General features: G+C 34.5%; 1 protein-coding gene across 1 annotated transcript in view; it reads left to right on the forward strand.

Annotated features, from left to right (window-relative positions):
- Window positions 1-1,765: 1,765 nt before the first annotated feature.
- Window positions 1,766-23,558, forward strand: part of LOC133174513 (multiple epidermal growth factor-like domains protein 10) — a 114,884-nt gene continuing 93,091 nt past the window's right edge. Inside the window, exons 1-5 of the mRNA XM_061309625.1 lie at window positions 1,766-1,850; window positions 2,106-2,333; window positions 4,665-4,919; window positions 5,033-5,167; window positions 10,744-10,881. Coding sequence (XP_061165609.1) covers window positions 1,766-1,850; window positions 2,106-2,333; window positions 4,665-4,919; window positions 5,033-5,167; window positions 10,744-10,881 — 841 coding nt within the window. The remainder of the gene's footprint in view (window positions 1,851-2,105; window positions 2,334-4,664; window positions 4,920-5,032; window positions 5,168-10,743; window positions 10,882-23,558) is intronic.

Here is a 23,558-nt window from a genome sequence, read left to right on the forward strand (position 1 = left end):
AGGCTTTATAAAAAAAATAGGCAAAATCACATGTCAATATACTTTATTGCATAAAATTGTTATTCCTCCTTTTCTATAATTTGTGAATTGTAACAAACTAACACTTTTACAGAAAAATATAAAATAAACTATATGAAATCCCAAGCTCGAATCCTGCAGAGGAATCTGTCTGTATTTAATGAATACGATTTTTCAAAAATCGTACTTTTATTTAAAAAGTTGTTTATTTTTGCTTATTTGACGTGTGTACTTTTTATGCATCATGCTATCATTCAACAAATCTTGATAACCACATAATATCTCGTACGTACGACTTAGTATAATTTTCTTTCAATTGGTAGCAATACGCTTCCGTAGCTCCCGACTAGCATTTAGGAATGTTAGTAAACAAGTTCCGTTCTGTTGCCTTCCTGTTTTACTTCCTGGTCGAGAAAGCATGAAGTTGTTTTACTTTATGATATGGTATATGATCAATGTAATAATAAGGACGCACGGATATGATAAGTCATGCGTATATATATGGAATCAAAAATTCCCATCTTTATAACAACGAAGATAAATGTGTAGATAGTGTATTTCGATTCAGCAGCGCAGATTTTTTTTCTCCGCTACATAATGCGACTTGCTTAAATCATATTATAAATGCATAAAACATACCTCATAGTTAGAATAAGATATGCCAGATTGAATTAGCATAGCACAGTGCGTAGTTGTTACATGAGGAAATATTTCGTCAAATCAGAAAAAAAAAAGTTACAAAAGCTAAATATCACTGCTATGTTGACAGTGAAATTGTCGATTGGGAAGTTTATTGATAAATACTCTTTAAACTATTCTTTATTAGAGGTTATTTCTTGTGCAATGCATACGCCTACCTAACTTTTGACAATATTGTACATTCTTTTTTTCTGTTTATTTATTTTCTGTTAATAAAAAAAAAAAAGATCTAGACGCCTACACTTCTTTTCATTTCTTTGAACAAAGAATACGCTTGTAAGATACTAATGTGCATTTTTTTTCAAAGTTCATTTTTTTTTGGGGGGGGGGGGTGTAAAGTCAATTAAAGAACGGCGCTACTAGGGTAGCATCCTCTCGCAAAATGAAATATTTTGTAGAATATAAACCTGTATTATTTGGTAATGCAAAAATGAAATTGAAGGTTGACTTCAGAATGATTACGTATACATGTAAGAATGAACAAATGATGTTTGAACCGCCAGACTTTGATAAATATTTTAAATTATGGCAGATATTCATATGCATGATTGATTGATTGTATGCTGTTTTACGTCCCATTCGAGAATTTTTCACTCATATAGAGACGTCACCATATACCGGTGAAGGGCTTCAAATTTTGACCTTTACGCGGCACTCAGGGCCATTGAGCAGTGAGGGATCTTTTTCGTGCCAACGCCTGCCGTGTCACGGGGCCTCGGTTTTTAAGGTCTCATCCGAAGGACCCGCAACTTTCACTTCAAAGTGCCGAGTGCATGGCGAAAGAACAGTTGCTACCCATTTTTTATCTACTTAGGTCTGTCGCGGCCGAGATTCGAACTCACGACCTCCCGATCACGGAACGAGCGCTCTACCGACTGAGCTCCCGTGAACGGTTTCATGTACATGTACATCGTCTCAATCCTCGTTCCTCAGAGATACAATGTTACAAAAAAAAAAAAAAAAAAAAAAAAAAAAAAAAAAAAAAAAAAAACTATGATAGATGCATTTACACGCTCAGAACTGTAAATTTGATTGCTATGTTGGGACTATGATAACCTTAGAAATTGTATCTTTACGCCATCTGTCACAAGGTGGACGCTGCTGGTCGACAGGAAATGCTTACTATACTCCAGGTAACTTGATTCCACATCTATTTTGAGAGATCCGTGTTGGTTCTGCTCACAATTTGTATTACTCATGTACACTTTTGACTGTGTTTCCTGTTTGTTATTTTCCCCCTTTCATTTCGCCTTTTGAAATGAAGAAAAGGAAACACTTATGGCAGTACTCTGGGAAGATGAAACGAGATTAATATGATTTAATAGCTAGATAGTGTGGAATTGAACACAATTATCACCATATTTTAAGGTAAAAATAATATATTTCAGAAAACCTGGCCTTTAGAAAAACAACATGGCAGAGCACTTCACACGATGCCACAATTTCCGGTCCCGAGAGAGCTGTAGACGGTCTAAAAAAAGACAGATCATATCTTGGTAGACAGTGCAGTGTGTCAAGTGTTCATCAAATAACAGCTTCGTGGTGGGTTAACCTGGGCGGAATTCTTAGCATAAACAACATACTGATCTACTACAGAACTGATAATATGCCCTGGAGTAAGTTGTGTCTATTTTTTTTCTTCCTGTAAAATTTGTTGATCTTGTTTTCTTTCTTTTTTTCAGTTTTGTTTTTTTTGTTTTTGTTTTTTTTTTGATTTGATTTTTTTTTTTTAATTTCTTATAAATTTTGCAATTTTATTTTAATGTTAGATAACTTTAAGATTATCCAGTATATTTTCAATCTCCTTTTTCATTAATTCATAATGTTCCTTTTTAGGGTTTTCCGCCTTCAAAGGATAAGAAAACTTCAATTGAATTGTTCTTTTCTTTATTAACTCTTTTCTTGTTATTCCATTTTTGAATCTTTCAGTAATTGCATACATGATTTGTTAAGGACAAATAAGTGGTTTTTCACTGTATTTCATGGAACATGCGTTATCCAGAAAAGATCTGTTTTCTTAAAAATCTGGAGTTTTGTACCCGTTCAAAAATATTTGAAAGAGCAAGGTTCACTTTGTGTTTAAAATGGCCCTGTAGACATACCAATCTGTTAACAAACACCCTATGTTTCATAATAAACATCTGAATAAAGTAGAGTGCTTTTATTCCCTATTAAAAGTTTCCTAAGAAAGTCTAGGTATTGGAAAACAGGCTCTGTGAAATTGCAATGTTCTTGAATTTTAAAGAAAACAGGTTTATTTGAGTACATTCAGCGAAGTATAAAAATATGAGCGCACTCCACGAAAAATAAGACATTTCTTGTAATCTTCTTACGGACGTCAAATAGTAATGAATTCCACAAAAAGATATTTCTTAAAGATTCCAATAATTTGATGGTAATGTTTTTGTGTTTTAATTAATTTCTCCTAAAATTATTGCTGTGTTGATATCACTGATGGTGATGAACGGAGCACGACAAAAAATTTGAAAACAAGCGTGCCGACTCCCAAATTTTACTCATTTATTTTTTTTTCCTTTAATTCATGATATCATTCGACAATTTTCTCAAAGGTATCTTTTTATTGTTCTATAATTATGTATTTAGATTTTTGACGTAAAATTTGAAGTATTAATAGAAATAAAGTGATTTTTCTCCGATGCGATTCCTATGAAAACAACTGCAAAAATGACGTCTCGTTAATTGACGGAGCAGCGCACTTTTATCAAATTATGTGTAATGCCCGAGAAAACGCCAACATATACCCAAAATACATGTATGCTTGATGAAACATGAAGTAAACAAGGGTTTTCCCGACATATTATGCTGAGTGGATATTAAAGGTAACCCAAACTCTATAGTATCAAATTCTGAGGGAAAATGTTGAAAGCTCATATTTTTTTATAATGCCCGTGACGTCGAAGATTTTACTGCACCGTGACTTTATATGTCCTGTTAAATAACCCAAACTTGGTATAAATTTACATTTTGATATGGAATTTCGATAACCATACAAGTAAAGATTCCTTTATATTATGTGTGACATTTTGCCTGATTATGTCGTCATTTTTTTTTTCTTTGCAACAAGTCCGCGTAATTTTTGAACGGCCCTCGTACTTAAAATGGGTAAAAATAGAAAACTGAGATTCTCAGGTATATAGAGAATATGTTGCGGTAGTTCAGCTTGGTTTTCAAATGTTTCGGTAGAGGGCGAAAATTAGGACAAGGGTTATAAATGACATTTTACACAAATACACAAATACGCGATTGAATTCTTTTGTTGTTACCTTGCATTCAACAGTGAATATCACTCTATCCGATTCTCCTTCATTTTCCACAATCTTTTCCCTCTTACAACATGTCAGAGTTTTTTCCCCCCTCAATTCTCGTCACATATTCGCATTCTTTGTGAAATACAGCATATAGGAGAATGGCTACCCTGATTGAAGCTAGCTGATTCCAGCTAGCTGAAGAGTACGTCTCTGTTTCATTTTACAACTCTTAAAAGCTTCCTAGTTAAACGGTCGTCCATTTTTCGTTTTCTGTAACTTTACACTTCTTGGGTCTTTCCCACCGAACCTACGGCTATATACCCTTGTACAACTGAAAAGACACTGTTTCGAGGAATATCCAACTAATGGTCAATGGCTGCATAATTTTGTCCTGACAGATAATCATTTGTTTCACGGAGGAAGATAAATATTGGCATATCCCCATGTGTACATTTAATAGACATTTTCGTTTTCAGCTAAAGTCATATTTTACAAATGACCTCATTGATCGACAGTGGAAAATGATATATATATAATTTATTGAAGACAGTTGTATATTATGAATCAGCATTTACCTGAAAAGTTCACACAGTACTGTAGTTGCTGTGTTCATACTTCCCCACACAGACTAATGTGTTTGTCTTTATGTCTTTCAAATGATTCGAAATTTTTCACCAGATGAGAACAATATATACACAACACGATTCTTGGGATTTTCTGTCTATATATCCAACACAACAGACAGAAATGGTGGAATATCATGTTTCAATGACACAAATTATACTAAATTCACCATACCAGACCATGTAAACATCAGTTGTCCTACATATGGTCAGTACGTCATCTATTATAATGAAAGACTGCAAGGAGTATCTTACCCTGATGATTATTATCCTTATGCATTTGTTGAACTTTGTGAAGTAGAAGTTTATGGTAAGTAAAATTAAACTCTATTGTATGAAAGATTTTAATCCAGATATGAATAAGGTTAACGTTTGACGAAAATCAACAGTTGCAAGTTATAAGTATTCATGTATTTGATTAAGGATGCCCAATACCTGGATATTATGGATCTGATTGTTCTCTACCTTGTCCTGACTCAAACTGTCGATATTGTCACATACAATCTGGTGTCTGTGTGGGATGTGAGTTCGGGTACCAGGGACATCAATGTGAACAACGTAAGACTTTTATTATTATTACAATTATTATTGACTCACCTGAGCCGAAGACTCAAGTGAGCTTTTCTGATAAAAATTTGTCCGTTGTCTGTCGTCGTTGGCATTGTCGTTGTTAACTATTCACAATTCCATCTTCTTCTCCAGAACCACCAGGCCAATTTTGACCAAAATTTGCACAGAACATCCTTGGGTGAAGGAGAGTTTAAATTGTGAAAATGAAGGGCCAACCCCCTTACAAGGGGAGATAATGTTGTCTGTCGTTGTTGTTTGTCGTCGTTGTAAACTTTTTCACAATTTCATCTTCCTTTCCAGAACCACTGAGCCAATTTCAACCAAACTTGGTACAAAGCATCCTTGGGTAAAGTTGACTCAAATTTGTTCAAATGAGGGGCCACAACCTCTTTTAAGGGGAGATAATTAAAAAAAATAGTGAAATTTTGGTGGGCTTTTTAAAAATCTTCTCCTCAAGAACGACTGGGCCAGAAAAGATGAAACTTATATGGAAATATCTTCAGGTAGTGTAGATTCAAGTTTGTTCAAATCATGACCCCTGGGGGTAGGGCGGGGCCACAATGGATGATCAAAATTTTACATAGGAATACATAGGAAAAATCTTTAAAAATCTTCTTCTCCAGAACCACTGGACCAGGAAAGATGAAACTTATATGGAAACATCCTCAGGTAGTGTAGATTCAAGTTTGTTCAAATCATCGCCCCTTGGGATGGGGGCGGGGCCACAATGGGCGATCAAAGTTTTACATAGGAATACATAGGAAAAAACCTTAAAATCTTCTTCTCATGAATAGCAGAGCCATGATTAAACATATTTATATGGAAGCATCCTCGGGTAGTGTAGATTCAAGTTTGTTCAAATCATGACCCCAGGGTTGGGCCGGGGCCACAATGGACGATCAAAATTTAACATAGGAATACATAGGAAAATCCTTTAAAAATCTTCTTTTCATGAATAGCAGAGCCATTATTAAACATACAGTACCCGCATCGTTATTCTTTACAATTCTATCGTGTCCTATCGTGCGTTTATCCTATCGTATCGTGCGTGTATCCTGTCGTATCGTGCGTGTATCCTATCGTATCCTATCGTATCGTGTTTTTCGTTTATCAGGATTTGCGTTTTCTATCGTGTTTTCCGTTTATCGTGTTTTGCGTTTATCGTGAAGATCGTTTATCAGGTTCTATCGTGTATCGTGTTTTGCGTTTATCGTGTGCATTCGGAAACCCTCGCTTTTTATCTTTACCTTGAGAAGAAACACCCGAAATATCCCGAGTTCATTTTTCGTTTTGTTATTTTATTTACGATTCATTTAATTGTTGAACAGAGAGAGAGAGAAATTAATGACATCTGATTCTCTGGTATATAGATTTAAGAAAATAAATAAATAAATTACTTAATAAATAAATAAATACATAAATAAATAATAAAAAGAACGTAAAGTACCGGCCGTGACCAAGCAGAGAGCGTATATCGAAAGTTAAATCCTATTTAGCACATGAAATAATCGGTCTACTAGTCATTGTTTTTTTGTTGTTGTTGTTGTTTTTTTTAATTGAAATTGTCGATTTGTAAGAAATATTTTTTATCAAAAATAGAAATATTATATTTTTTTTAAACAGTCCGAGTCACAAAAAGGTAGACCTTTATCAACTTTTTTGATAATTATAGAAACATAAAACAGTAGGTATGTGTGCAAAAATAAATAAATTGAAAAAGTATCAGCATCTATATAAGGCTTATTTTTTTTTATCAATAATGGAATTAATCAATAACAAGTTATTCATTTTTCAGAAACACTAGTAGAGGCACTTTTTTTTTGTCCCAACACTCCATTGATTTAATTCATTTTTATACTTTTATACTTCTTATTGGTTTACAGTCTTAAACATGATTGATCTGATCAAATTTAAAATAAAATATTAATCGAAGAATATGGTAAATAACTCTAATAGAAAAATACGAACTTTGCCTCGCATGATTTTTTTTCGCAATTTAAGGCTCCTCAAAAGATATATGTAAAAGTTTATATGAAATCGCCCGGTTTTTTGCTTCAATACACAAGACGTGTAAATGCCTTGAATTTAATTTTATTAGTGTTTATCGATTACATTTAATACTTGACTATATTCAAGAAGTCAATATATATTTTCTTTTCTTTTTTTTGAACCGGACCTTTTTTTTTTTATTTGAGTGGTTACATTCTGTTATTATGAATATTTATAACCAGCTTTTCCGCGCAAAGAATCCTGCTTTTCCGCGACAAATTATACTGCTTTTCCGCGATTATAGTTTTTTGCTTTTCTGCGATTTATTTTAGCACTTATCCCTTCCGTTAGCCGGGTAAAAATTCTTTCTCCCTGCTATCAACCGGCTTCAGGCAATCTTTTTTTGTCTTTACTGAGATTGTTGTCAGTATTCTTTTTGTTTCTATCTCGGCAATCTTTTGCATCGGTTGTAATTGTGGCTTTGCATATTTTATCTTTATCGGTAAGACACATCGCCATTATTTAAAACATTGACCTTTCTATACGTAAATACATCGTTTGTAATATATTTGTTACCAGGATTAGGTTCGTTATGAACAATTTCAATGGCATCTAAAACATCACCGACCAGTGTAATATGTGATTCATTTAATTTTTATCACAGTGTGGTACTATCGAGTAGAACTTAATATAGGGAGATACATGATAATCCGGGTAAATATCGGCAACAGTTTAATGTAAAGTGCATGTACTTACCGTGACAATTTAAAAATCGTGGAAAGAAAGTATCAACAAAAGGAGAAAACACTTATAGTAAAATTCAGGAGAAGTTGCAAAAATAAAATCGCGGAAAAGCAGGTGGGCGAGGCCTGTGTAGAAAGAATTTTCATTTCTTTAGGGGCGGGGGGGGGGGTCTAAAAAGAAATGTTTTGACAAGCAAACAAAAGAGGCTAAAGACATTATTGTTGATGGGCGATATTATATAAGCATTATATTTTTACTCTATACATGTTGGTACACTGTAACATTTTTAGGTACACGACTGCGTTCTCCCTTCTTGGTTCTATACAGGCCTATGACATTGGAAATTCCAGAGAATAAATACAAAAGAATGGAAATGCGATATTCTTTTCGGATACTAGATGATCTAGTGACGTTTATTAATTTTGTTAAATTCGATTTTTTCGGCCGTTATCCTTCTTCATATATACATATACAATGTATGTACTTGGAATATGTAAATGATTAATTTTCTATGTTTACCGGATATATATATTTGTGACATATATATGTATATTTGTATAGGAGAGATTTTATAATCACAGTCTAGTGCACAGCCTGTGTCAACGCAACGAGCATATTTCAGCAAGTAACGTGTTTAAAACGTAAAAAAATAATATAAATTAAAGCAAATTCATAAAAAAAACTTTGAGGAGACAGCGGTAATTTTAAAAAATATTTTTTTTTTTTTTTTTTTTTTTTGATTATTTTTCCCCTAAACTGACAAGTAAATTATTTTCGTAAGATTTGAATTATTAAATACCGATTATTAAAATTAATGCGATTTTGGATACATCACAGACTTCTAGCAGAAGATATTGAATCCAAACATTTCATTTATTACAAAGAGTTCTTCCGGATATATACTCATTATTTGATAATAAATTTATAAGGTTTTATTTGTTAAAATACTGAATATATTTATAACGTTTCATGAATTATTGCACCTGGGTGTAAAACTTCGTTGTCCAGGGAGTTTTTGAGCCACCATAATTAAAATCTCTGTTAATAAACGACTAAAATTCAAGTTTAACGATTCGAGGGAATTTCGACATTTGAATAATTATACAAACAATCGCATAATTTCCACCATAGAGTGCAATTTATCTAAAATAATTACAGTTTGAAGTTGGTGACGGTTCATTATTGACAAAAAATAAACATGTTTCTTGTACAAAGCATAGTTACCTCAAATATTTAATCATAATACATTTAATATATTTAAGCAATCCATTTAGATTTGCGGCTTTGTAAGTAATTAAAGTCATCATACTATAGTGTTTCTAAAAAGGAAGCAATTCGTCTTGTCAAAATACATTTCGCATTTTGAAACAATCCTATCAGGTTTTGCGTTTATCCTATCGTGAAGATCGTTTATCAGGTCTATCGTGTTTTGCGTTTATCGTATTTTGCGTTTATCGTGTTTTGCGTTTATCCTATCGTGCGTGTATCCGGTCCTATCGTGCGTGTATCCTATCGTATCGTGCGTTTATCCTATCGTATCGTGCGTGTATCCTATCGTATCGTGTATCCTGTAAAGAATAACGATGCGGGTACTGTATATATATGTATATGGAAGTATCTTCAGTTTGTGTAGATTCAAGTTTGTTCAAATCATCCCCCTTCCCTAAAGGGTAGGTTAAAACAACTTAGAAATACTGAACTCCTAGCCAGTTGCTCAGGTGAGCGATGTGGCTCTTCGGCCTCCTGTTATTGTTGTAATTTAATGGCATTTGGATCCATTTTGTTGAGCGCAATCAATTACCAGGGTTGTCCTAGAAAAGAAACGAACATTTTCAATATTTTTTTTTAAATTATATTATTAACACCTAGTTAAAAATTAACTTGCATCATAATCAAAATTGTTTGAATAATGCATAGAAAATTCAATAAAACATTCTGTAAATAACTCTCAGTTATAAAAATCATTTTAAAAAAAAAGGTCTCTGTGGAACACTGGTGACGTCAAAATGTTCCTTGTGGCGTTTGTGATATTGTTCAGGAATCTTGCGTCTTTACAATTTCCTTTGAAGCATAAATTCGATATTTCGTTTGATTTTCTTTTAGTTACCGAGAAATCCATGAATTGTGAAGATCTCAGTCATACTAAAGATGACAACAGATTTCAAAATTTTGCTTTAATTAGAGACTATCATGGTAGCTCCAGTTCTTTGAGAGCTCTCTAGTGAGGTTGTCGGTTCAAACCTCTGCCGAGACATACGTAAGTTGATAAAATATAGGAAGAAACGGTTCCTTCTCCAAGCACTTGGCCTTTTGAAGTGAAAGTTGCGAGTCTATTGGATATGACCTTGAAAACCGAGGCCCCATGTCACGGTGGGTGTTGGCACGATAAAGATTTCTACTCCTCAATAGCTCTGAGTGCAAAGTAAATGTCTAATTTGAAGTCCTTCATCGATATATGGTGACGTCTCTATATGAGTGAAAATTTCTCGAAGGCACGTAAAAAACTAAAATCAATCTTTTAGTAGACTATTTCTCATACCAATCATAATTTACGTCCAACTTCTTAGGTCTCAGTTTATCGACATTCATTGTTGATTTATAAAACTACTCCTCAATCCGGTAAAGATCGGTCACAGTGGCGTAGTGGTAGAGTGTTCGCTTAGTGTTCGGTATGCCGATTCTTGTTCTCCGCTTAGACGCAAAATACAGGTTGTGATTATTACTTTGGTTAGGTATTTTTTGAAGTCCTTAAGACAATCTCGTTTTTACTGGGACATCCATTGTATATTATGTTTTTTATTCATATTTTATTTTTATTAAAAAAAAATCAGAATGTAATCAAAGTTTTTATGGCGAGCTGTGTAGCGAAAAGTGTGGAAACTTTACTGATATTCGAACCTGTAACCATGTCAACGGAACGTGTACCAACGGATGTGACGTCGGAGTGTATGGAGACAAATGCAAAATAGGTATTTATTAATTACTAGATACATGTAATTAGTAATAAATACAAGTTGTTTGCATATACCGTATGCCAGACGTCAAAACAGCTGTATCAGCTTCAAGAGATGTTACGGATCCTGCAAGGCTTATATGATCTGCAGGGTTGATACGGATATATATATGACACCCCTTTTAGACTGAACGTTTAAAAACATCACTTGTGATGAAACACATTTTTTTTCGTTCACATTATTTGTAAAAAATGCATTTAATTTTAAATTACTGTTATTTGATATAGTAAACCAGTCGGTATTATTTGTATTTGCTCAAGTAGATGTGCACTGTATTTAATACTGAGTATGTAATAAACATAGTAAACCATACCCTTTACAATATCAAACCTTGTATCAGCCCTCTGACCCTCGGCCGTCCGGCTTATATGGGTGTCTCGGACTGTTACAGGGTGTGATATAGAAAGGGTATTATTATTCTGTATGTATTGTTGATCCTCGGTGAGGTCAATTGGGTGCATTCCATCTGTGTACCTAGGCGAAACCTAAAGGATTAAAATTTCGAATTCTTTATCTTTTTTATATATTGTTGTCATTCGTAAACTCAAAACAATGACTATATTGCATGCATTGTAAAATGAAAAGCAAATGTAAGGGTTTGTGTAACCTCTGAACTAAGAGAAACCTTTATCAGCAGAATAATACAGTAAACTGAGAAAAAACAATTAAAAATAAAGATGGATTATGTAGAGTGTCTCGAGACCCTCTGATAGCACACAATTTTAAATTGATTTAATATACATGTACATGTATTTATGTATCGATATTACAAATGATACTTTTTTAAAAAAAAATTTCCTTTAATTAAAGTCTGTCCTAGTGGTTTGTATGGAAAGAACTGTTTGGAAAAGTGCTATAATTGTGAAACGTGTGACAGATTCACAGGACGGTGCACATCTCCTTGTAAGACGGGTTGGAAAGGGTTTTTCTGCATGGAAGGTATTTGTGACACTTCTGAAAATTCTTAAAACTCAAAACCATTTGTTTTTCTTTAACAATCTAGGAATACAATTTGTAAAGTTGATACAATATATATTGCATGAAAGCAAATGTATGGTATGAAAAAACAAAGAATGGACATACATATGACACTTATTCTCCCAAAAAAATACAAATAAATAAATGATTTCTCGTCATTTTCATTATCAATATAACGATTAGAAAGTCAGACTCCGAATCGAATGCTTTTGATTTTTTAGATGTAATGTAGTAAATAATTTTTAACATCACTTTGATATACAGTTATTTAATGGCATCAATATATTCAAAATATATTTTTGGGAAAAACCCTTAGAGTTCTATGGTCCCAAACGATTCATTACCTGATGCTTTGGTTTGCCGTTATATAACATTTTGTTTTATATCAATTATATATAACCTTTTTATTACTTTTTCAAGTTTTCATTGAATTGCAATCTGTTGCGTATATGCGTTCGATCTATTGACTGGTCCAATTATCCAATTCAAAGTCAACTCAAAGAAATTCTTAAACAGTTTCCCATCGCCGCATCTACAAAAATTCCACAGTCTGATGAAAATCACTTGAGGAAATCAAAAGCAGTAACTCTTTATACCATCTCACTAAATTTTGAAAGCAGCTGATTGTGTTTGTAAATAAAAAAAAGTAAATCAAGCAAGTTAAAAAGTTCCCACCGCCTCTAGAAAACAACTACCCGACGAGGCACCAAATCACAGTTAATTATTCTTTATGTTCTAATCATTAAGTCAACTGACTAAGTATCGATCGTTCTAGTAGACACTGTATGATCATATAAGTCTTGCTGACATATATTTCAGTTACAATTACACGAAAAATGCAATATCGTTCAATTATATAGCAACATGTGTAATATACAGTATGACAAATTTGATATCATAGCATGACCATAGTTTACCATTGCATTAAGTTTAATCATTTTTTTTTTAATTTTACTTTATAAGATTGTGACGGAAGAAGATATGGGGAGGATTGTGGAGAGAGTTGTGGAGCCTGTCTGGGGTATAAACAATGTCATCACATCAATGGGTCATGTCTTGAAGGTTGTGACTCCGGATACAAAGGAGATCTCTGCAAAACAGGTAACAGCTAACGTCTTGTGTTTTGACATCTCATGCAAATCGATTTATGGTAATTATGTCTTTGAGAGAAATACAAATCCAGTTTATTCATTCGCTTTTTTATGACGTACTTCAGCTTGTTCGGATGGAACGTATGGTACAAACTGCGAAGGAAATTGTAACAACAACTGTGGTGTACCATACAGATGTAATGGAACGACTGGACAATGTGAGGGAGGATGTCAGGATGGTTGGGAGGGACCTCACTGCCAATATAGTAATAAAATTAAGTTCTATAGAATTATTCATGCACACAGTTGCAATGTTCTAAAATAATTTTCATAGCGAAATGTACCTAATTAAATATAAAAACAGAAATACGAAAATCTCAATAGTGTAGGTTTTAGCCACATTTCAATAAAAATAAGAAATATTCTATGTAGAAAACATGTACTAAGGAATATTAAGAATATATATTCTTTTAAAGTTTTCTATAGCAAAATATTACCCTTTTTCTCCTTTTCTTAACAAAGTTCTTTTATTCTCTGTTATTCAAGAGTGCACTAACAATATGTATGGCCGAAACTGTAGTCGACGTTGTGGTAACTGTCGAAATGGAGCTCAGTGTCATCATATTAATGGAATATGCCAAAATGGATGCATGCAAGGCTATAAAGACATATATTGTACATCAGGTATAATCATTACAATACATCTCGTCTGAAAAAATAAAATTGTGACGATTTGAATCTTCGTTGCAAAAAGAATAGCAACATCAATATATTCTCAGGATTATATTCGATTCTTTAACAGAATGCCAAGCAGGTTTTTATGGGTTTAATTGTACAGAAGAATGTAGCCTCTTCTGCAAGACACCACGTGGCTGTAACCACATAACTGGACAATGCAAAGAAGGATGCATCGGCGGATGGCAGGGTGATATGTGTTTGCAAGGTCAATATTTTTATAGCTTAAAATAATGTGCAGCCTTGTGTGCAAAATTGGGATGTTGAAACTGTTAAGGGTTTTTTTTTTTTAATTTGAAAGCCCAATTGATATAATTCGTATTTTTTTTCAGTTGCAAAGAGGGTTGATGTTGTGGAATGGCAATCAGAATTCCATGGTTTTCTTGCAGCTTTTGGGTCTCCGTTACATTAAACGTGGTTTTGGTTGCCTACATCTTTATTAATAGGTTGGTTTTCACACATTATTTCGTTTACGACAAAGTTCAAAATAATGCATATAACATTTTTATTCTGTTTCCAGCAAAGAAAAATTTAATGATAAAGCAGTAAACTAAATGTTTACTTTCTTGTTACACCTTTTTTTCTAAAATATACTTACATCATCAACATATTGGAAACCAATCATTTTTGTAAGCTTTCTATTAAAATCTCTAGTTCAAACGTTTCTGTTAATATTCATAATAGTAAAATATTAAAAAGGCTACAAACACGAATTTAGTATCTGAAGTGAGCTTTTCTGATCAAAGAGGCTCCGGCGTCCGTCTGTTGGCAGTAAACTTTCCACATTTTCGACTTCTTCTTAAGACCCACTGGGCCAATTTCAACCAAATTTGCCACAAACCGTACCTAGGTGAAAAGGATTTAAATTTGTTCACAGAAAGCGCCAAGGAAGATAATTAAGGTCAAGATCTAGCAAATGACTTTAGACTGTCTTTTTGTTGCTAGATCCATATGATGTCATAACTTATTTAAGCTTAATTTTTCCCGAACTTTAGGGCTGTAATAGAATATCGCAGCTAGGTAAAGGACTCCCATATATATACGTCAGCCTATGCAGAGGTTCGGGAAAGCTATTAAGACGTCAATAGATCTTGACCTTAAGAAGTCATGAACATTTGGTGACATCTTTGAAAAAATTATTCGCAAGAACCACTAGGCATGATAAAATGTAACTTATGTAAAAGCTTCATTACATACACTAGATTTAAGTTTGTTCATATCATAACTCCCGGGGGTAGGGCGGGGTCACAATAAGGGGTCAAAGTTTACGTAGGAATACATAAAAAATATCCTTAACATCTTCTCAAGAACAGCTTAGCCATTATAATTAGTCATAATAAAATAGAAGTTTCCTAGGTAGTTTATATTCAAGTTTGTTGAAATCATGACCCCTGGGGGTTGGGTGCAGACACAACAAGGGGCCAAAGTTTGACATAGTTATATATAAGAAAAACAAGAGGCCCTGGGCCACATCGGCACTTTGAGCACTTTGGCTAGGAGTTCAGTATTTTATAAGTAGTATTAATCTATCCCTAAGGGGAGGGGTCATGATTTGGAAAAAAAAAAAAAAACTTGAATCAAAACTAAACGAGGATGCTACCATATTTCTTTGACAACGCAGCTAGGCTGAGGACTCCCATGTTTACGCCAGCCTATGCAGAGGATCAGGGAAACTATTATGACGTCAGGTTAAAACTATAGAAATGAATCTTGATGAATAAATACTTTACCTTTTTGTTTATATACACTCAAATACTTTTGTTTCTCATAAATATTGTAAAAATAAATGAATGTGCAACATATCTTGCAATTGTGACATGACCCGGCGAGTTTTCCTTTGAAGTCAGCCGTACAATAACTGCGATACAGAACACTTTTAATGGGCGTTTCCTATGCAAATGAGTAGAAACTGTACTGTATCTGAAAAATATCAACGATACAGTACGGTTTATTTTTAGCGATGACGGAAAACTGAATCCGTATCTTAAATGATATAGACATAAGAATCAATCAAATCGCATGATAGCGCTGTTAGTATTTATTCAAAATTTGAGATGAATTAAGAATAGAATTTTTCAACGTAAAGTTACCAGTGGCGGATTAAAAAAAATTAGTAAGGAGGGAGTGGAGGCAGTACACAAATGGTTTTCTTCGAAAAAAATGTCCAAACTGGAAAATCGGGGGTTTCCTGGGGGGTAGATTCATAATCAGACCTGACACTATATGTGCGTGATCGTTTGGTGTTGATAAATTAAGTATATTAAAGTTAGCAAACATAATTTACGAAAGCCAAAAAAGAAAAAAAAAACTCGAAAGGGGGGATACCGACGCGCGCGAGTGAGTGCTAGATCTGCCTTTGGTTCCTATATATTTTGTTTCAAACATGAAGGTAACATGCCCCCTTTCTTACATCTGTTTATTTCAATTTGGAGCCAAGAATTTTTTAAACACATGTATGACAACCGGTCGATGACATTGTCGGACATTTCGCTCAGAATATAACCTCCCCGAAACATTTTTGCTTCAAATACATTCCCATATATGATTCTTATGTGTCAAAATGTTTTGCTCTAAATTCGTAGCTTAGATTTTTAAAAAAGTCAGCAAGAGCTAAATAGAAAGAAAAAAAAAACCTACGCAATCAAATATAAATTAAATTTTGGGAAAACATTATATAATGCATCTCATAATTATAATTTTTTAAATTGATAGATACCTGCACGTCCACCTCTTTCGGCTTTTCAGTTGCGATTGCTAAAAATGGGGTACTTAATGAACTTTTTGCAAAATCATCTGATTAGTTGAGAGATATATACCCAAATACACATGTAAATTAGCGAGGTCATAAGAAAGGTCATGTCACAAGTCATTTAGAATACTCGTTTCCTACTGTATCAGAGATACAGGGCGGGGCCCAGCTCGAGCTATCGCTCTCGCCTTAAGCCCCGCCCTGTATCTCCGATACAGTAGGAAACTCGTACTCTAAATATAACTTGTGACACGGCGAGTTTTCCTTTGAAGTCAGCCGTACAATGACTGCGATACAGAACACTTTTAGTGGGTGTTTCTTATGCAAATGAGCAGAAACTGTGCTGTATCTGCAAAATATCAACGATACAGTATGGTTTATTTTTAGCGATGACGGAAAACTAAATCCGTATCTTAAATGACATAGACATAAGAATCATTCAAATCGCATGATAGCGCTGTAAGTATTTATTCAAAATTTGAGATGAATTAAGAATAGAATTTTACAACGCAAAGTGCAGTGACGGATTCAAAAATTTTAGAAAGGAGGGAGTTGGGGCAGTATACAAATGGTTTTCTCCGAAAAAAAAATGTCCAAACTGGAAAATCGGGGGTTTCAGGGGGAGTAGATTCATAATCAGGCCTGGCACTATATGTGCATGATCGTTTCGTGTTGATAAATTAAAAGTTTATACAAGTTTAGCAAACATAATTTACGAAAGTCAAATAAAAAAAAAAAAATAAAAAAAAAAAAAATAAAAAAAAAACTCGAAAGGGGGGGGGGGGGTTACCGACGCGCGCGAGTGGGAGCTGGATCTGCCTTTGGTTCCTCTACATTTTGTTTCAAACATAGAGGTAATACCCCCCCTTTGTTACATCTGTTTATTTCAATTTGGAGCCAAGAATTTTGTATACACGTGTATGAAGACCGGACGATGACATTGTCGGACATTTTTCTCAGCATACAACCTCTCGGAAAAATTTTTGCTTCAAATACATTCCCATTTATGATTCTTATGTATCAAAATTTTTTGCACTAAATTCATAGCTTAGATTTAAAAAAAAGTCAGCAAGAGCTGAATAGAAAGGAAGAAAAACCCTACGCAATCAAATATAAATTAAATTTTGGGAAAGCACATTATATAATGCATCTCATAATTAAAATTATTTAAACTGATAGATACCTGCACGTCCACCTCACTCAGCATTTCAGTTCCGATTGCTAAAAATGGGGTACTAAAAAAATTTTCTGCAAAATCATCTGATTGGTTGAGTGATATATACCCAAATACACAGTCATGTAAATTAGCGAGGTCATAAGAAAGATAATGTCACAAGTCATTTAGAATACTCGTTTCCTACTGTATAGGACAGGCCCGTAGGAAGCAAATTCACTTTGAGGGGGCACATCCATACATTTTCAGTTGAGGGGGCACTATCAACTACCAAATTTCCTTGACAAGCAAAATAATAATAATAATAATAATAAAAGTAAAAAAAGAAGGTCATCAGAGGTTATTATTGAGGGGGCACAAGCATATAATAGCTAAGTTTTCTACAGTATTCTGTATATCGGCAAAATTATTTGGGGGCACGGACCCCCCCGGTGCCCCCCCCCCCCCCCCCCCGGGTTCCTACGGCCATGTAGGAGATACAGGGCGGGGCACGGCTCGAGCTATCGCTCTCGCCTTAAGCCCCGCCCTGTTTCTGCGATACAGTAGGAAACTCGTACTCTAAGTTATATTTAGAGTACGAGTTTCCTACTGTATCGGAGATACAGGGCGGGGCTTAAGGCGAGAGCGATAGCTCGAGCCGGGCCCTGTCCTGTATCTCCGATACAGTAGGAAACGAGTATTCTAAATTACTTGTGACATGGCCTTTCTTATGACCTCGCCAATTTACATGTGTATTTGGGTATATATCTCTCAACCAATCAGATGATTTTGCAGAAAGATGATTAAGTACCCCATTTTTATCAGTCGCAACTGAAATGCCGAGTGAGGTGGACGTGCAGGTATCTATCAATTTAAATAATTATAATTATGGGATGCATTATATAATGTGTTTTCCCAAAATTTAATTTATTTTGATTGCGTAGGTTTTTTTCCTATCTATTTAGCTCTTGCTGACTTTTTATAAAAATCTAAGCTACGAATTTAGTGCAAAACATTTTGATACATAAGAATCATATATGGGAATGTATTTGAAGCAAAAATGTTTCGGAGAGGTTGTATTCTGAGAGAAATGTCCGACAATGTCATCGACCGGTCGTCGTACATGTGTACACAAAATTCTTGGCTCCAAATTGAAATAAACAGATGTAAGAAGGGGGGCATATTACCTTCATGTTTGAATGTTTGAAACAAAATGTAGAGAAACCAAGGCAGATCCAGCTCTCACTCGCGCGTGTCGGTACCACCCCCCCCCCCTTCGATTTTTTTTCATTTTTGGCTTTCGAAAATTATGTTTGCTAAACTTGTATACACTTCTAATTTATCAACACAAAACGATCACGCACATATAGTGTCATGCCTGATTATGAATCTACCTCCCCCCCCCCCCCCCCACGAAACTCCCGATTTTCCAGTTTGGACATTTTTTTTCGATGAAAACCATTTGTGTACTTCCCCCACTCCCACCTTTCTAAAATTTTTGAATCCGCCACTGGTAACTTTATGTTGTAAAATTCTATTCTTAATTCATCTCGAATTTTGAATAAATACTAACAGCGCTATCTTGAGATTTGATTGATTCTTATGTCTATATTATTTAAGATACGGATTCAGTTTTCCGTCATCGCTAAAAATAAACCGTACTGTATCGTTGATATTTTTCAGATACAGTACAGTTTCTGCTCATTTGCATAAGAAAAAAAGTGTTCTGTATCGCAGTTATTGTACGGCTGACTTCAAAGGAAAATTCGCCGGGTCATGTCACAAATATAACTAATAGCACTTAGCGAATGCAGAATGAAAGCCAGCTTGATCTCGCTGTACTTACTGAGATGACGTAATTTCTTAGTTTGACACGCAGTTTCTCTGTACTGATGCATGTATCAAGCTATTATCGTAACTTGTAAAAATAAATATTAATCTGAAACAAGCGCAATCGGACGAAAAAGAGATAAATTCTTGAATATTTTAATCCATATTTTATCGTCAAACTAAAATGAAAATGTGTTGACTTCATATAAAGCCGTAGGGGCCACAATTATACAGTAACGTACTACAATGACAAGTTTAACCCCTCGGAAATATCAAAAGTTGAACGATATCCGCTTTACTTTATATTCTGTGTTTTTAAACACGTGTTTAAACACATGTTTCTATTATCCTTACTAATTTAGAAAGTGCTGGGAGCTGATTTTGTACTGTCGATTTATTCCGTAATTTAACATTATTTCAATGCGTATTGCATCTGTGTCAGGAGTTTATAGAAAGACATCTACATTTTTCACAATTCCCGAGGATGAGGAAGTTGTTCCTAGCACTTTTCATGTCAAGGAATTTGTCTCAAAGAAAACAGAATACATTACATAGCGAAGAGATACCCGTATATAGTTGAACTTTTACGATCTTTGTAGCAGTACATATTTTCTTATTCTAAACCTGTCACGTCACAAAATCTGATGTAAGTGATGTCGCTGTGCCCGAACTCAGCAGAGACCCGATATATACAAATGCAAATAGCACAATTCCCATTCATCAGAACTCAGGCTGTTTCAAAAAAATATTCACACTGTATTCATTTCCTTGGAAAATGTTAAGACGTATTTTCCATTTGAACAAACTTGCATTTACACTACATTCAATATAAATATGACAAATCATGGGTCTGCTGTTCTTGAGAAAATATTTAAAGATTTTTCCGATGTATTCCTATGGAAAACTTTGATGGTTCATTATGACTCGCCCTACCCCGGGGGTCATGATTTGAATAAACTTGAATCTACACAACCTGAGGATGTTTCCACATAAATTTCATCCTTTCTGACCCAGTGCTTCTGAAGAAGAAGGTTTTTCCTATGTATTCCTGTGTAAAATTTTGATCATCCATCGTGGCCCCACTCTACCCTCGGGAGTCATGATTTGAACAAATTTGAATCTACACTACCTGAGGATGCTTCCATCTAAATAGGACCAATCATGACTTTGGCTATTCTTGAGAAGAAGATTTTGAAAGATTTTTCCTATATATTCCTATGTAAAACTTTGATCAATATGATGTTATAGAATTGCATTTAGTTGAAAATATTTTTGTAGGTCTTAACGTTCTATTCGGGATTTTTTATTGATGCTGAGACGTCACCTCTTTAGATGAAGTGCCACAGTCTTTGCCCCTTTGATAAATCTTACGGATTAAGAGATGAGGGACCTTTATCTTGCCAATACCTACCAAGAAAACAAGACCTCTGTTTTCGAAGGCTCAACCGAAAGAACTATAACGTCAATTTCATTTGCCAAGCGCGTAAGAAAAGTTTCTAACTATGTGAAATGGTTTCTGTTTGATAAAGTCCTGTGAATTAGAAACCAACCTTGTATCTCTTGCACAGGAAGGAAACGTCTTAACAAGATGTCTCTGCGTCGACAAAGGAGCATTTTGAATAGATGAAAAAATCATCAATGAGAATATGAAGAGCTTTCCATCGCAGTTGTCTCCAAACCAATTATCTCGACACCCGTCTGGACATTCTCCAGTATATTTATTACAATGGGTACATATCCCACAGCCCTGAGAGCAGTTTGGACCATAAAATGCCTTTATGCAATCTAAGTAAAAACAATTTGAAATTTGCCCAGGGGATCTTGAGAAAAAGTCGAAAATGTTAAAAGTTTACAGACGGACAGACAGCTAGACAGACAGACGGACGATGGACAAAATGTGATCAGAAAAGCTCATTTGAGCTTTCAGCTCTGGTGAGCTAAAAAAATAAAAAAAAAATTCTTATCAGGAACAGCTTAACCATTATTTGTCATATTAAAACAGAAGTATACTCAGGTAGTGTAGAATCAAGTTTGTTCAAATCATGACCCCCACCCCCCACCCCCAGGGGTTTGTGTCACAGCAAAGGGTCAAAGTTTTACAGAATATATATGAATTCTGCTCAAGAACAGAAAAGCCATGATTAGTCACATTAAAATGGTAGCATCCTCAGGTAGTGTAGATTCAAATTAATTTTGTTCAAATTCAGGGCGGGTAGGGTGGGGTCACAATGAGCGATCAGCGTTTTACATAGGAATACATATGAAATAATCTTTAAAATCCCTCTGCTCAATAACAGCAAAGCCATAATAAGTTAAATTGATATGGAAGCATCCTGAGGTAGTTTACCCGGTAAAGTCAAGTTTGGCCCTCCCCCCGTAAAATTTTCAATACTGAGTTGATTTTTGCTTTTTTCCTAGCCAATGTGCTCAGGTGAGCGATGTGGCCCATGGGCCTCTTTTATTATCATTATTATTAATATGCAGGTTCAAAACAACATGTTTAATATTTAAAAGCCATCGTTCTTTTTCTTTCATTTATAAAGTGAGGTGGCAGATTTCATCTAAAGTTATAATGAAATAAAAGGACTTGACTTACTTTTGGTATATCATATGGAATAGAGAATAAGCTTATGAATTTCCCGGTATATCATGCAATCTCCCAAAGTCAAAAATATAAGAACAGTAGGGAGATCCCTGAGGTATACGTTAATGTACCGTTAAAGAGATTTTTTTTTTTGCATATAGACACGGTTTTAACAGTGTGCAGAATTAATTGTCCCTTATTGTTGTGGACTGCGAGTGACACCCGTTATGAAGTTGACAAATAGTTGCCCTTATAATTTCCAATTACGATGTGCAAGCCGGCATTCAAACATCCTGTTACAGGATTCCGCAAGTACCAAGAAAAACTATTTACGCAAATTTGAGCTTTCGTTATCAAATCTCGACACTGTTAATAATATTATCATTTACATGTACTTTTTTATTTTGGGCGAAACTGATTAAAAAGGTGGGTTGGAATTTAGTCATTCATCCATACCATGTCAGTACTGAGTCACTATGCATGTATTTCCGGGTTATTTCCCCTTTTCCATGCATAGTTTTGAAGTTAGTCTATCACCATTCCCGATTTTTATACCCGCACTTTCTAAGGAAAGTTCGGGTATATTGTTGTTACTCATGTCCGTTCGTCCATCCGTCTGTCACACTTTCTTCCTAATCTAACTACTCCTACATTTTAAGCAGAATTCAATTTATCTTTTGGAATATGATAGGTGGTGTCCAATAGATGTGAAATAAGGTTTTGAAATTTTCAAATGAACCCTGGGGGCAAAACGGGGGTCAATTTTTTTTTTTTTTTTTTTCTACAAAAGCCTGGTTCCCAGAACTCCTCCTACATTTTACGCAATAGCCTAATCATCTTTTGGAAGATGATTGGTGGTGTCCTATAGATGTGCAATAAGGTTTCAGAATTTTCATTTTCATCCTAGGGGTCAAATGGGGTCGAAAAATGACGCTTTTTACACAAAAAGATCCTGGTTCCCAGAACTCTTTTTACATTTCATGCAGTAGATTGAAGTTTTAATGTCAAAAGGTTCTTAAGTTATGGTATGGTGGTGTTTTTCTCAATTTGACCTTGAATGATGAAAGGAGTCAGGGTCAAAATTTTGATGCAGTGCATCTTGTGTAAATGTCTTGTGTACAAGTTTGAAATTCTAATGTCAAAGGGTTCTCAGGTTATAGCCTGGGCTATATTTTTATATAAAGATTGACCTTGACCTTATCAAAAGGTCAAGGTCAAAAAAGTTTGGTGGACTCAACCCCACTTCCATATCACCTCTCCATTTCCAAGTTTGAAGTTTTAATGTCAAAGAATTGTCAAGTTACGCCACGGACAAAATTTGGTTGAAGAAAACGGACAAAAACAGTATGTAGACTAGTAGAGTCTACTTGTTGCATAAAAACTGTAGGAGGAGTAGAATTTTGTAAGAACAAATTTGTTTCTACATTATGTAATGAAACTTTCATTTAAGATTTAACTTTTCTTGCTCAGTGGTTTTTGAGAAGATTTTTTTCTTACACAGTAAAGCATGCT

This window comes from Saccostrea echinata, unplaced genomic scaffold, assembly GCF_033153115.1.
Source record: "Saccostrea echinata isolate AGI-Se365-2 ecotype Australia unplaced genomic scaffold, CSIRO_AGI_Sech_v1 ptg000058l, whole genome shotgun sequence".
In the NCBI taxonomy this organism is placed as follows: Eukaryota; Metazoa; Mollusca; class Bivalvia; order Ostreida; family Ostreidae; genus Saccostrea; species Saccostrea echinata.